Raw genomic sequence first — 13,096 nt, forward strand, 5'->3', positions numbered from 1 at the left:
ATTAAATGACACATTTTTAATTTACATAAATTATAAAAAAGTATCAATAAAAGTACAAAATGTGGCTACTATTTTAAAATTGTTTATACAAAATTAAAAAACACGTTATATTTCGATACCCCTTTTTAAAGCAAAGAAACCTTAATTTATGACTTAAAACTGCACTTTTAAGTGGCATTGAAAATTCATTAAATTCCCTGAGAAAAGAATGTTTTTTGTTCGTAAAATGTGCACAATTGTCACAAAATAAATTAACAACAAGTTGAATGAAAATAATAATAATAATAATATTGAGTTATAACGTTTTCAATCATTATGACACTGCCCCCACAATAATTTACAAGTTCCCTTATATTCACTATAATTTTTTTAGCTTTTCTTAAAACACAGTTTTTGCTTAAACAATTTGTTAAGTAAATATGAAAAATAAAAAAGATTATGTAAATTTTTTGTAAAAAAGAAAAATATTAAAAATTACTTATTCTTAATAAAATTTATTATGAATTTTAGAAGAAATCTTTTGACAAATCATATTATAATCGCCCCTCAACATCATGACAGTTATATTTAATATTCTGTGTGTGTGCTTTGTATGGAGTGATTTTGAAATTAAAGAAAAAAATTTCAACAGATTTTTAAATTTTGATAATGAATGAAACGGAATGCATATTCAGAATGCAACAGATTCTGTATGTAAAAGGGAGTGTGGTTAAGCATTTTTTTAGTTGAAGCCAAAAAAAAAACATCAGTGTGATAGAGTAGAGTCTATAGTCTGGACTATAGTAGAGTATATAGTCCTGAATATAATCGTGTATAGTCGAGTCTTTATTACAGTCGAGTATGTATTCTGGACTATTGTCGATTCTATAGTCTGGACCATAGTCGAGTCTTAATTCTAGACTGTAGTCCAATTTATAATGTGGACTGTAGTCGTGTCTATATTCAGGCCTATAGTCGATTCTATAGTTTAGACTATAATGGAGACTTGACTATGGTCGAGATGTTATTTAGCCTATAATGTAGACTATAGTAGTTCCAACTGTCAAGAATATAGTTGAGTCTATAATAAAGTTTTGACTATAGTCAAGACACTATATATAGTGGACCATAATAACTTGGACTATAGTCGAGACTATAATCTGGACTATAGACGAGTTTATAGACTGGACCACAGTCAAGTCCATAGTCTTCACAGTAAGGACTAAAACCAAATCTATTCTGCACTACAGTCAAGTCTATAGTTTTGACTATAGTCGTGAACTACAGTAATTAATCAAGTATATAGTCTGGACTATAGTCGAGTCTATAATCTGTACTATGTATAGTCGAGTATATAGTCTGGACTGTAGTCGAATCTATATTCTGGACTGTAGTCGAGTCCATAGTGTGGTCTAAAGTCGAGTCTATAGTCTAGAATATAGTCGAGTCTATGGTCTAGACTATTGTCGAGTCCAAAGTCTAGATTATAGTGGAGCCTATAGTCTGGACTATTGTCGGGTCTGTAGTCTGGACTATTGTCCAGTCTATACACTGGACCAGACTGTAGTCTGGACCTTAGTCTGGTCTATAGTCTAGACAATAGTCGAGTCTATAGTCTGGACGAGTCTATAGTTTGAACTATAGTCGAGTCTATAGTCTGGACTATAGTCGAGTCCATAGTCTGGACTATAGTCAAGTCTATAGTCTGGACTCTAGTCGAGTCTATAGTCTGGACTATTGTCGAGTATATAATCTGACTATAGTCGAGTCTATAGCCTGGACTATAGTCGGGTCTATAGTCTGGACTATAGTCGGGTCTATAGTCTGGACTATAGTCGGTTCTATAGTCTGGACTATAGTCGGTTCTATAGTCTGCACTATAGTCGGGTCTATAGTCTGGACTATAGTCGGGTCTATAGTGTGGACTATAGTCGGGTCTATAGTCTGGACTATAGTCGGATCTATAATCTGGACTATAATCGGATCTATACTCTGGACTATATTCGAGTCTCGACTATAGTCGAGTCCATAGTCTGGACGCTAGTCGAGTCTATAGTCTGGACTATAGTCTAGTCTATAGTCTGGAATATATTCGATTCTGTAGTCTAGACTATAGTTGAGTCTATAGTCTGGACTATAGTCGAGTCTAAAGTCTGGACTGTAGTCTGGACCTTAGTCTGGTCTGTAGTCGAGTCTTTAGTCTGGACTATAGTCGAGTCCATAGTCTGGACGCTAGTCGAGTCTATAGTCTAGTCTATAGTCTGGAATATATTCGATTCTGTAGTCTAGACTATAGTCGAGTCCATAGTCTGGACTATATTCGAGTCTAAAGTCTAGACTGTAGTCTGGACCTTAGTCTGGTCTGTAGTCGAGTTTAAAGGCTGGACTATAGTCGATTCTATATTCTGGCCTGTAGTCGAGTCTATAAATTGAACTATGGTCGATTTTATAGTGTGGACTATAGTCGAGCCTATAGCCTGAACTACAGTCAAGTCAATCGTTTGGGCTATAGTCGACTCTGTAGGCTGGACTATAGTCAAGTCTATTGTCTGGACTATGGTATTGTATATAGCTTGGACTATAGTCGAATTTATAATTTATTGGATTTTTTATCGATTTTTTTTTTAATTCCAAACAAATTGTTAACAATCTGATTTGTGTTTATCATTTAAGTAAACAGTATTTAAACTTTTTTCTTAAAAATCACAAACTTATTTAAACATAAAAATAAAGTTGCTAAAAATACCAATTGTTAGTTTGTATCTTTACATTTAATTAAGATAAAAACTTAAAAATAACAAATTACTTTTGTATTGTGTCTCTCTTTTTCGATGATGTGACTAATTTTTTGTTCGCACACTTGGCAAAAAACGAAACTTTGGGGAGACTTCTTTCTGTGTTGTGCGAAAACGAGAAATCACATCATATAAAAAATTCAAACAAATGAGTCACATCGACACCACACACAGATGATATAGTCTGGTAGTGTTACTGCAGTTGTACCACACACTGAATAATTTAGTAAAAAGTTAAGACAATTTTTGTGCATTTGAACCACTAAGGAACTACCCTACGATTAAAGAAAAATTGGTGTTTTTGATTTGAAATAAAGAACAAAACTTTGTTGTTAACTAGCTTTAAAACCCCAGATATAGCTGACTGATGGGGAACTAGTGAATTAATTAGTTATTTGGTGGTGACCAAATTGATTTGATAAAAGCTATGAGTTAACAGTTTTGAACTGTCAATACCCAAAGTAGGGTGTCTACGACAAATTTGTCATAAACACTACCATGTTGGTACTTCAGTCTGTTTTATTTGAGTTTTATATATTTTTTTCTCCTTTTGCCATTTTAAGCATGATTCTATCTGTCGACAAACGACATTGTCTCAAGTTCCGAATAAAAATCTTGAAAATAACTTACTTATACTTGTACTCTTATGAGTTTATGCAACTTTAGTTTCAAGTTTATGGATAAAAATTACACAAAACAAAAAAGATATGAAGAAATTTTAATGAGCCGCAGTTGTAGTACAAGAGGTGGGTGTCATAACAGTGAGTCTTTGATTTAAACAAATTAAATGTTTGTCTCCACTATAATTGAAGAATCTGGTTGGTTTGGATTTATTTTTTACAAAACGAAAATTTAACGAATATTTTCTATAAAAAGAAAATTTAACGAAATTTTCTATAAAAAGAAAATTTAACGAAATTTTATATAAAATAAAATTTAACGAAAATTTTATATAAAAATAAAATTTAAGGAAAATTTTTCTATAAAAGAAAATTAAGGAAAATTTTCTATAAAAGAACGAAAATTAAGGAAAATTTCTATAAATAGAAAATTTAACGAAAATTTCTATAAAAAGAAAATTTAACAAAAAATTTTCTCTAAAAAGTAAATTTAACGAAAATTTTCTATAAAAGTTAAATTTAACGAAAATTTTTCTATAGAAAGAGATTTTATCGAAAATTTTTCTATAAAAGAAAATTGAACGAAAATTTTCTATAAAAGAAATTTAACGAAAATTTTCTATAAAAGAAATGAACGAAAATTTAATTTTCTATAAAAGAAAATTCTAACGGAAAATTTTCAAAAAGAAAATTTATCGAAAATTTTCTATAAAAAGAAAATTTATCGAAAATTTTCTATAAAAGAAAATTTATCGAAAATTTTATAAAAAGAAAATTTAACGAAAATTTTCTATAAAAAGAAAATTTCTATAAAAGAAAATTTACGAAAATTTCTATAAAAGAAAATTTACGAAAATTTCTATAAAAAGAAAATTACGAAAATTTCCTAAAAAAGAAAATTTATCGAAAATTTCCTATAAAAAGAAAATTTATCGAAAATTTCCTATAAAAAGAAAATTTATCGAAAATTTTCCTATAAAAAGAAAATTTATCGAAAATTTCCTATAAAAAGAAAATTTATCGAAAATTTCTATAAAAAGAAAATTTATCGAAAATTTCCTATAAAAAGAAAATTTATCGAAAATTTCTATAAAAAGAAAATTTATCGAAAATTTTCTATAAAAAGAAAAGAAAATTTATCGAAAATTTCTATAAAAAGAAAAAAATTTATCGAAAATTTCTATTAAAAAGAAAGAAATTTTATCGAAATTTTTTTTTTTTTATAAAAGAAAGAAAATAAGAGAAATTTATCCTAAATTTCCTTAAAAAGAACATTATCTAAAATTTCCTATTAAAAAGAAAATTTATCGACATAATTTCCTATAAAAAGAAAATTTATCGAAAATTTCCTATAAAGAAAATTTATCGAACATTTCCTATAAAAGGAAAATTTATCGAAAATTTCCTATAAAAAGAAACTTTATCGAGAAATTTCTAATAAAAAGAAAATTATCGAAAATTCCTATAAAAAGAAATTTCATCGAAATTTCCTCTAAAAGAAAATGTATCGAAAATTTCCTATAAAAAGAAAATTTATCGAACTTTCCTATAAAAGAACATTATCGAAATTCTTATAGAATGGAAAATTTATTGAAATTTTCTATAAAAGAAAATTTATTGAAAATTGTCTATAGGAAAGAAAATAGTATTCAAGAATTTATATAGAACGAAAAATTATTGAACAATTTTTTAAATTTGAAAAACCCCTACATTGGCTTTTAATTATTAAAACATAAACACCAAAATATCAATCGAAATATCAAAACAAACAAACAAACTTACCATTCTTTGTTCAAATCGTGGTGGTGTTGTTGGTTTTGCCGCCAGAGAGTCTCTCTGCCAGTCATCTCTGCGAAAGATCAGAGCAAAACAAAGAAAATAATGAGCAAAACAAAAACGAAAAACAAACATGTGCAAAGCTTTCACTTTAAGCACTCTCTACTAAAAAGATCACTCTCTTTCTCTCTATCTATCGGCTGATCATAAAGTTTTTGAAAAAAAGCATTAAATTTTTCAAAATTCAACTCACCTCTCCATACGTTGTATAATGGGCATTTGTGCAGTGCTGTCATGGATGCGTACTTGGTCTGGTGTAATTTCTTCAACGAACATATTACGTTGTTGAGGTGGTGGTGGTTGTTGTGGTTGTAGTTGTGGGGGGCATTGTCTGAAAGCTGTTATTATCATAGTAGAGGGGACTTATGGGACGACATGAACCACCTAAAAGCTCATCGATATTTTTATGACGTGATATGAATAATTGGCCATTGCGAGAGCGCAATTCATTATTGTTATTGTATTGATTATAAGGTGTAGGTGGTTGTTGTAAATAATTGGGGTTTTGCTGATGCTGTTGTTGTTGGTGCCGTTGATGAGGAAAATATTGCTGTTGTTGTGGTTGTTGCTGTAGGGGTGATTGATTAAGGTAAACAATATCTTGTTGATAAATGGGGCCACCACCACTGCCACTGGCCATGTAATTAGTCGAAGTTTCTAAAATTGGCTGTTGTGATGCGACTGTTTGAACTTTTGTCATTGGAATGTTATCATAGGGTGATGTACATTGTTGTCTTTGCTGTGCTGGCGGAGGTGGTAATAATTCTTCCTGTTGCACGGGACTGGCACATTGTCCCAAGGGTGGTGGTCTTTCGGAATATTCAAAATTAAAGGAATTACTTAGTTCGGCCTGGGAATCTATGAGATTATTGTGATTGTAGGTTGAAGGTTGATACTGCTGCAGTTCAGCTTCTTCCTCGGTGTTGTGATAATATTGCTGCTGCTGCTGTTGTTGTTGTATTGGGGGCGTTGGTTCAAAGTAACCATTTTGTTGGTAGTTATGTTGCGGAGTTGTGGGAGTTTTTTGCTGTTGATTGCTTTCCTCCAACCACCATTCCTGTTCTTGTGAGTTATTACGTTTATAGGTTTTATTTTCACTAACTTTTATCCGATTTCGATTCACTAGTTTCTTCCTGCCACCAGGCTTTTTCCCCTGATTCTACTCTGGGTATATTAAATACTTTCTTAATCGGTCCAGACATCCATCTATTTTTGGCATCACTATTACTAGAGGAACTATCAGTTTTATCTTTGTTCTTCTTGGGTAAAGCTATAGTAGCTTCTACGGTTATTTCAGTTTCTTGAGGTTGAGTCTCGGTCTGCTGTTCTTCTTGCAGCCACCAGGGCTTTTCTCCGGACTCTACACGACAGATTTTCAATTGTATAGAACCATTTTGTTTGGGTAGTTTATCACTTAACTGAGAGAGATTATTACTGGATTTATTGCTCGTTTTGTCACTATTTAACGAGGGATTATTGTTGGCGGTAAACTCAGCTTGTGCTTCCTCATTGTCATCATTCCACCAATCCGTTTCGGGTGTTATGCGACTTTTGGGAAATGGTTTGGCTTCTACAGGGGCTTCTTCGACACAATAACCATTGGAGGGATAATCTAAATCATTACTAGATCTACTTTTCACATAAATCGTTTCGTGTTTCTCTTCTTCTTCGTTGGGCGTTTCTTCGTTAGTTTCGTTAGTTATCCACCAGCCTCCTGGTTTGTCGTTTAGCTTTGCAGCATTGCCACTGGGGGTAGAGGTCAATGATTGTTGCTGATCTGTGGCCTCCTCATCATCCTCATCCTCCTCCAGTTCTTCCTCTTGATTTAAAGTCTTTAAATCATCATCCGCCAAGGTATCATCCTCATCATTGCGCAACCACCAGGCGGTTTCACCTGAATCTATGTGTCTTATCTTAAAACGCATTTCATCTTTTAAATTAAAATCCAAAGCCGAGGCAGTATCTATTTGCCTGCTAGTATCCTGCCACCAGCTAGATTCCTCTTGATCCGTACCCGAGGTAGAGGAGGTGGTGGGATTGGTGGTGGTATAGGGAGACAAAGATTCCGTTTGCAATTCACTAGGCATAATGGAAGATTCGTTTACCGTAGTGGTATCCTGAGGACAATATGAAGTTGAAGTTGTAGAAGATTTTGTATTCGTTTTCGATTTGGTTTTCGTTTTAGTTTTCGTCGAGGACGTTTGACGAGGTTGATTTTGTCGTTTTTATACTGTTTTTAGGTTCTTCTATAGAATTTATCGTATAATTCGGATTACTCTTACTGCTGCTGCCGCTAGTTTTCGTTTTGACGGCTGGCGAAGGCGTTGTTTTCGTTTCGTTAGCTTGCGTTAAACTGATGCTCTTCTTCGATAACGATCTATCTAGATCATTACCTGATGATGAGTTCTCAGAGCTTTCAAGGTAAATCTGTTCGTCGCTATTGCATTGTCTTGCTGTTGTGCGGCGAAAAAGTTCGATACTGATGACAATTTCTTTAAACGCCTAAGGGGATCTTTATCGGAGGGGGTTTTGGGGGTGGTACGACTTGTGGTGGTGGCGGATGAATCAGACTTTTTGGCTTTTTGGTTGTTGACGGAGACAGCTGGTGGTTGTTGTGAAAAGCTATTTTCACTAGATGATTTTATACTACGACTATCAGCACTGCTGTTGGTGGTCGGTGAGGTGGTGGTGCTCGTGCTACTGCTTGTATTGGTGACGTCTTTAATTGTTTTTTTCTTAATGATTTTCTTAGTAGACTTTTTGCTTTCCGTACAGCTTTCAGTGCCACTTGATGAAGAGGTGGTGGTTGTTGTGCCTGCTGATGATTGTGTTGTTGCAGTGGAGGATGTGGAAGATTTCGGTTTAATGTTGGAAGTGCTATTGTTGCGACTTAAGGGTGATTTGGGTGACATTACCGCACCATTGACAAAGGATTTATTATGACATCTGGGTCTAAGTTTACTATCGGTTCCGGTACGTCTTATGGATCTATTAGAGGCATTGCTTACTTCCGAACCCGCACTGGGTGATCTTTCTAAACGTTGTATGGCTTGCAGGGCACCATTTAAAGCTTCTACGGTATTTAAATCTGAATCTGTGCCTGTACTGGGGGTTCTCGATTTACGCGGTCGATCGGTGGGTCCTACATTGAGAGCCGATTTACGAAAATCTTTATTAGGCAGCTTCGTGGAAACACTATTTGACGAAGAAGTCGATTTGGTGGGTGATTCTCCTTTGGGAGCTGCCGGTGGTTTATGGGCACTTAGATTTTCCACCGACGATTGTCTTGAAGTTATTTTTATGGATTTAGGAGGAGAAAGTTTTGATTTGCTGTTTAAAGGAGATTTATTAGCTTTGCTACTTGAGGAAGTCGAAGAAGCAGAAACATCATCTTTTTTACTTTCCGAGCTCGAGTTCAATGACGAGGATTTAGAAGCTGTTGTGGAGAGTGGACTATGACTGTAGCGCAAACTGGAGGAAGTATAACGTTCCGTATGAGGACTGTAGGGGGAAGAGACACGACTACTTAAACCAAATCTGGAGTAGCGTGTCGAGTCATCTAAACGATCTGATTGTATTTCCTTTTCCAGCATTTTCTTTTTTCGCGTAGATCGCTGTATAGTTTTCTCTATAGTTTTGGCAATTTCTATGCGTCTGGTGCGATGAACTGTAGGGGCTGCTCCGGGGGGAAGTGGGTGATGTGGCTCTAGTACATACGGCAACAGAAACAAATTTTTCTTCTTCCTCGTCGTCCTCCTCCTCTTCTTCATCTTCCTCATCTGTTTCCGAAGAGCCAGTGGATTCTTCGTTAGAAGTGGATTCTGGTTTATTTTCTTCTTTCTCCTCAGTTTTTTGCGCTTCCAATTCCTTTTCATTGGATTTACGTGTGGCAGCCTCTCGAGCTTTACTTATGGATCTAGCCTTAAAATCACTAGCCGATAAATAGGATATAGAAGTTGAAGAGTTATTAGCTGTTGGTGTCCTTCCAACCGTAGATGAGCTACCATAACGTGTTCCATATGTGTTGCCCGTTGTGGACTTTGGCACATTCATTCTGTAGGAACTTGCGGATGAACCATAACCAATTTACATTTTGTATCTAAAGCAGGACTAGGATCTCTAGATTTCCCTCTAAGACTTCTAGTAGCTGGACTAGGATCTCTACTTTTTATTCTGTTTGTATGTTCTAAGGCTGCCGGACTAGGTTCTCTGGAATATTTACCCAAACTACTGGCGGTAGAACCATAACGTTTCAGCTGGCCCGGCTTGGAACCCGAGGAATCACTAGTACTGCTGGTATCTGGTTTTGTTGCAGCAGAACTTCCTGCTGCTGAGTAACGACTGACATAGGTGGAGGCGGGTACTATGGGCGTGTCACGTTTTAAACGATATGTTCCCCCCGAAAAGGAGGGTCTGTAGGAGCTGGGTGAAGCCAAAGAACTATAACGGGAGGTGGCACTGACATCATCTCTTGAGGAGTACTAAAAGGGAGAAGTAACATTAAAAATACTAATTGAACCAAAGAATTTTCTATCAAACAACTTACCGCACTGGAAGTCCCCGTTTTGTAATTGGGAGATAAGGACGATTTCCAAGGTGTCTAAAATTAGAGTAAGAAAAGTAATATAAGTAGTTATTTTTCAAAATCTAAATAAAATTTCTAGAAAATACTTAAACTTCTAAAACTTTATTTAGTCATTGCCCCATAAAACTCTAATGTTTTCCATACAATTTCCATTTTAAATGGAAAACCAAAATAGTATTTCATTTCACATTCACACAATTTCAAGTGTACAAGGTCCATTGGCAAATAAAGGGGCAATTTAAACATTAACATGCAATAGGAAAGTGTGTGCATTTCAATTTTAATTGTTGCCACATATTGTAAGCATCAATTTGATTTTATAAAATCTATTATTGCCATGATAAGTCGTCGTCATCGTCAATATTTAGTTGCATTCATGCCACTCAAACGTTGCAATTTAGCATCAACATTTCATCAGTTTTAAAATGGGGTGTGTTTGTTTATGTATCTGCATACGTGTCTATATAGTCGAATCTAGTGTTATTTGTCCATCAGATATCATTTAATAAGATTGATTTGTTCTTTAGTTGGCACTTAAAAATAAGATATATAGTGAAAATGTAAAGGAAGTATAACTAAGGGACTTTTGTTAATGAAAATTTAGTCAGATTTGGAAGGAGAGGGTTTCAGTTTATTGCTTATAGACTACTGAGAGTTTTAAAGCTCAATAATATGGACTATAGTCTGCTCTATAGTCCACACAATTGTATGCTACATAGTCTACTCTATGGAGGAGAATATAGACTACTTTATAGTCCAGCCGATATACTGCTCTATAGTCAAGACCAGACCACAGACTAGACTAGATTTGACTAGACTTTAGACTAGACTTTAGACTAGACTATAGACTAGACTATAGGCTAGACTATAGACTAGACTATAGACTAGACTATAGACTAGACTATAGACTAGACTAAAGACTAAGACTAGACTATAGACTAGATTATAGACTAGACTATAGACTAGACTATAGACTAGACTATAGACTAGACTATAGACTAGACTATAGACTAGACTATAGACTAGACTATAGACTGACTATAGACTAGACTATAGACTAGACTATAGACTAGACTATAGACTAGACTATAGACTAGACTATAGACTAGACTATAGACTAGACTATAGAATAGACTATAGACTAGACTATAGACTAGACTATAGACTAGACTATAGACTAGACTATAGACTAGACTATAGACTAGACTATAGACTAGACTATAGACTAGACTATAGACTAGACTATAGACTAGACTATAGACTAGACTATAGACTAGACTATAGACTAGACTATAGACTAGACTATAGACTAGACTATAGACTAGGCTATAGACTAGACTTAGACTAGACTTAGACTAGACTATAGACTAGACTATAGACTAGACTATAGACTAGACTATAGACTAGACTATAGACTAGACTATAGACTAGACTATAGACTAGACTATAGACTAGACTATAGACTAGACTATAGACTAGACTATAGACTAGACTATAGACTAGACTATAGACTAGACTATAGACTAGACTATAGACTAGACTATAGACTAGACTATAGACTAGACTATAGACTAGACTATAGACTAGACTATAGACTAGACTATAGACTAGACTATAGACTAGACTATAGACTAGACTATAGACTAGACTATAGACTAGACTATAGACTAGACTATAGACTAGACTATAGACTAGACTATAGACTAGACTATAGACTAGACTATAGACTAGACTATAGACTAGACTATAGACTAGACTATAGACTAGACTATAGACTAGACTATAGACTAGACTATAGACTAGACTATAGACTAGACTATAGACTAGACTATAGACTAGACTATAGACTAGACTATAGACTAGACTATAGACTAGACTAGATAGACTAGACTATAGACTAGACTTAGACTAGACTATAGACTAGACTATAGACTAGACTATAGACTAGACTATAGACTAGACTAGACTATAGACTAGACTATAGACTAGACTATAGACTAGACTATAGACTAGACTATAGACTAGACTATAGACTAGACTATAGACTAGACTATAGACTAGACTATAGACTAGACTATAGACTAGACTATAGACTAGACTATAGACTAGACTATAGACTAGACTATAGACTAGACTATAGACTAGACTATAGACTAGACTATAGACTAGACTATAGACTAGACTATAGACTAGACATAGACTAGAATAGACTAGACTATAGACTAGACTATAGACTAGACTATGGACTAGACTATAGACTAGACTATAGACTAGACTATAGACTAGACTATAGACTAGACTATAGACTAGACTATAGACTAGACTATAGACTAGACTATAGACTAGACTATAGAGTAGACTATAGACTAGACTATAGATAGACTATAGACTAGACTATGGAATAGAATATGACTAGACTATAGACTAGACTATATATATATATATATAGACTATAGACTTGACTATAGACTAGACTATAGTATAGACTATAGACTGACTATAGACTAGACTATATAGTATAGACTATAGACTGACTATAGACTAGACTATAGACTCAACTATAGTCTTGACTATACACTAGACTATAGTCTGCTACATAGTCCAGACTTTAGTCTGCTTTTTAGTCTGGACGATAAGTCTGCTCCATAGTCCAGAGATGTCTGCTCTATAGACTAGACTATAGACTGATAGACTAGACTAGATTATAGACTAGACTAGATATAGACTAGACTAGATTATAGACTAGACTATAGACTAGACTATAGATATATAGTCCAAACTTAGTCTACTCTTTGTCCAGACTATATTCTTCCCTACAGTCTACTCTTTGTCCAGACTATATTCTTCCCTACAGTCTACTCTATAGTCCAGACTATAGTCTGCTCTATAGTATATACTACAGTCTAGGCTTTATAGTGGAGAATATAGTCTGCTCTTGGTCGAGACTAGGAATCAGAAAATATCTTGTCTTTAATCGAGACTATTGTTCTTGTCTTTTAAATCTAAATGTTTAAACTCTTCTACGTGGCATACCTTCCCCGCTGCAGCAACAACATTGCACTAAACAATTGCCCAAATCATCACAACAACATATAAAATTAAAAAAAAAACATTAGAAACATTCCGTACGACCAAAGAATATTGAAATGAAACTAAATAAACGTTTTCACTCACTTTTTGTATTGTTCGATTTTCAGATTTTTTTTAATATATAAATACAACTTTTCACTTTATTTACAATTTCAATTAAATGGCGCTGCTGATCGCACACGATCACAACT

General features: G+C 34.2%; 1 protein-coding gene across 1 annotated transcript; it reads right to left on the reverse strand.

Moving 5' to 3' along the window:
* Nucleotides 1-5,176: 5,176 nt before the first annotated feature.
* On the reverse strand, nt 5,177-9,830 carry LOC119615803 (serine-rich adhesin for platelets-like; the record flags this gene model as incomplete). Its single annotated transcript, XM_037971787.1, is given in 9 exon segments — nt 5,177-5,243; nt 5,424-5,524; nt 5,526-6,327; nt 6,329-7,434; nt 7,436-7,675; nt 7,678-8,919; nt 8,921-9,315; nt 9,318-9,711; nt 9,777-9,830. Coding segments are annotated over 9 exon segments (4,401 nt in total), but the record flags the coding sequence as incomplete, so codon positions are not given.
* Nucleotides 9,831-13,096: the final 3,266 nt, after the last annotated feature.

This window comes from Lucilia sericata, unplaced genomic scaffold, assembly GCF_015586225.1.
Source record: "Lucilia sericata isolate MDLA Ls3-8-SP2 unplaced genomic scaffold, ASM1558622v1 Contig007967F_arrow, whole genome shotgun sequence".
Lineage (NCBI taxonomy): Eukaryota > Metazoa > Arthropoda > Insecta > Diptera > Calliphoridae > Lucilia > Lucilia sericata.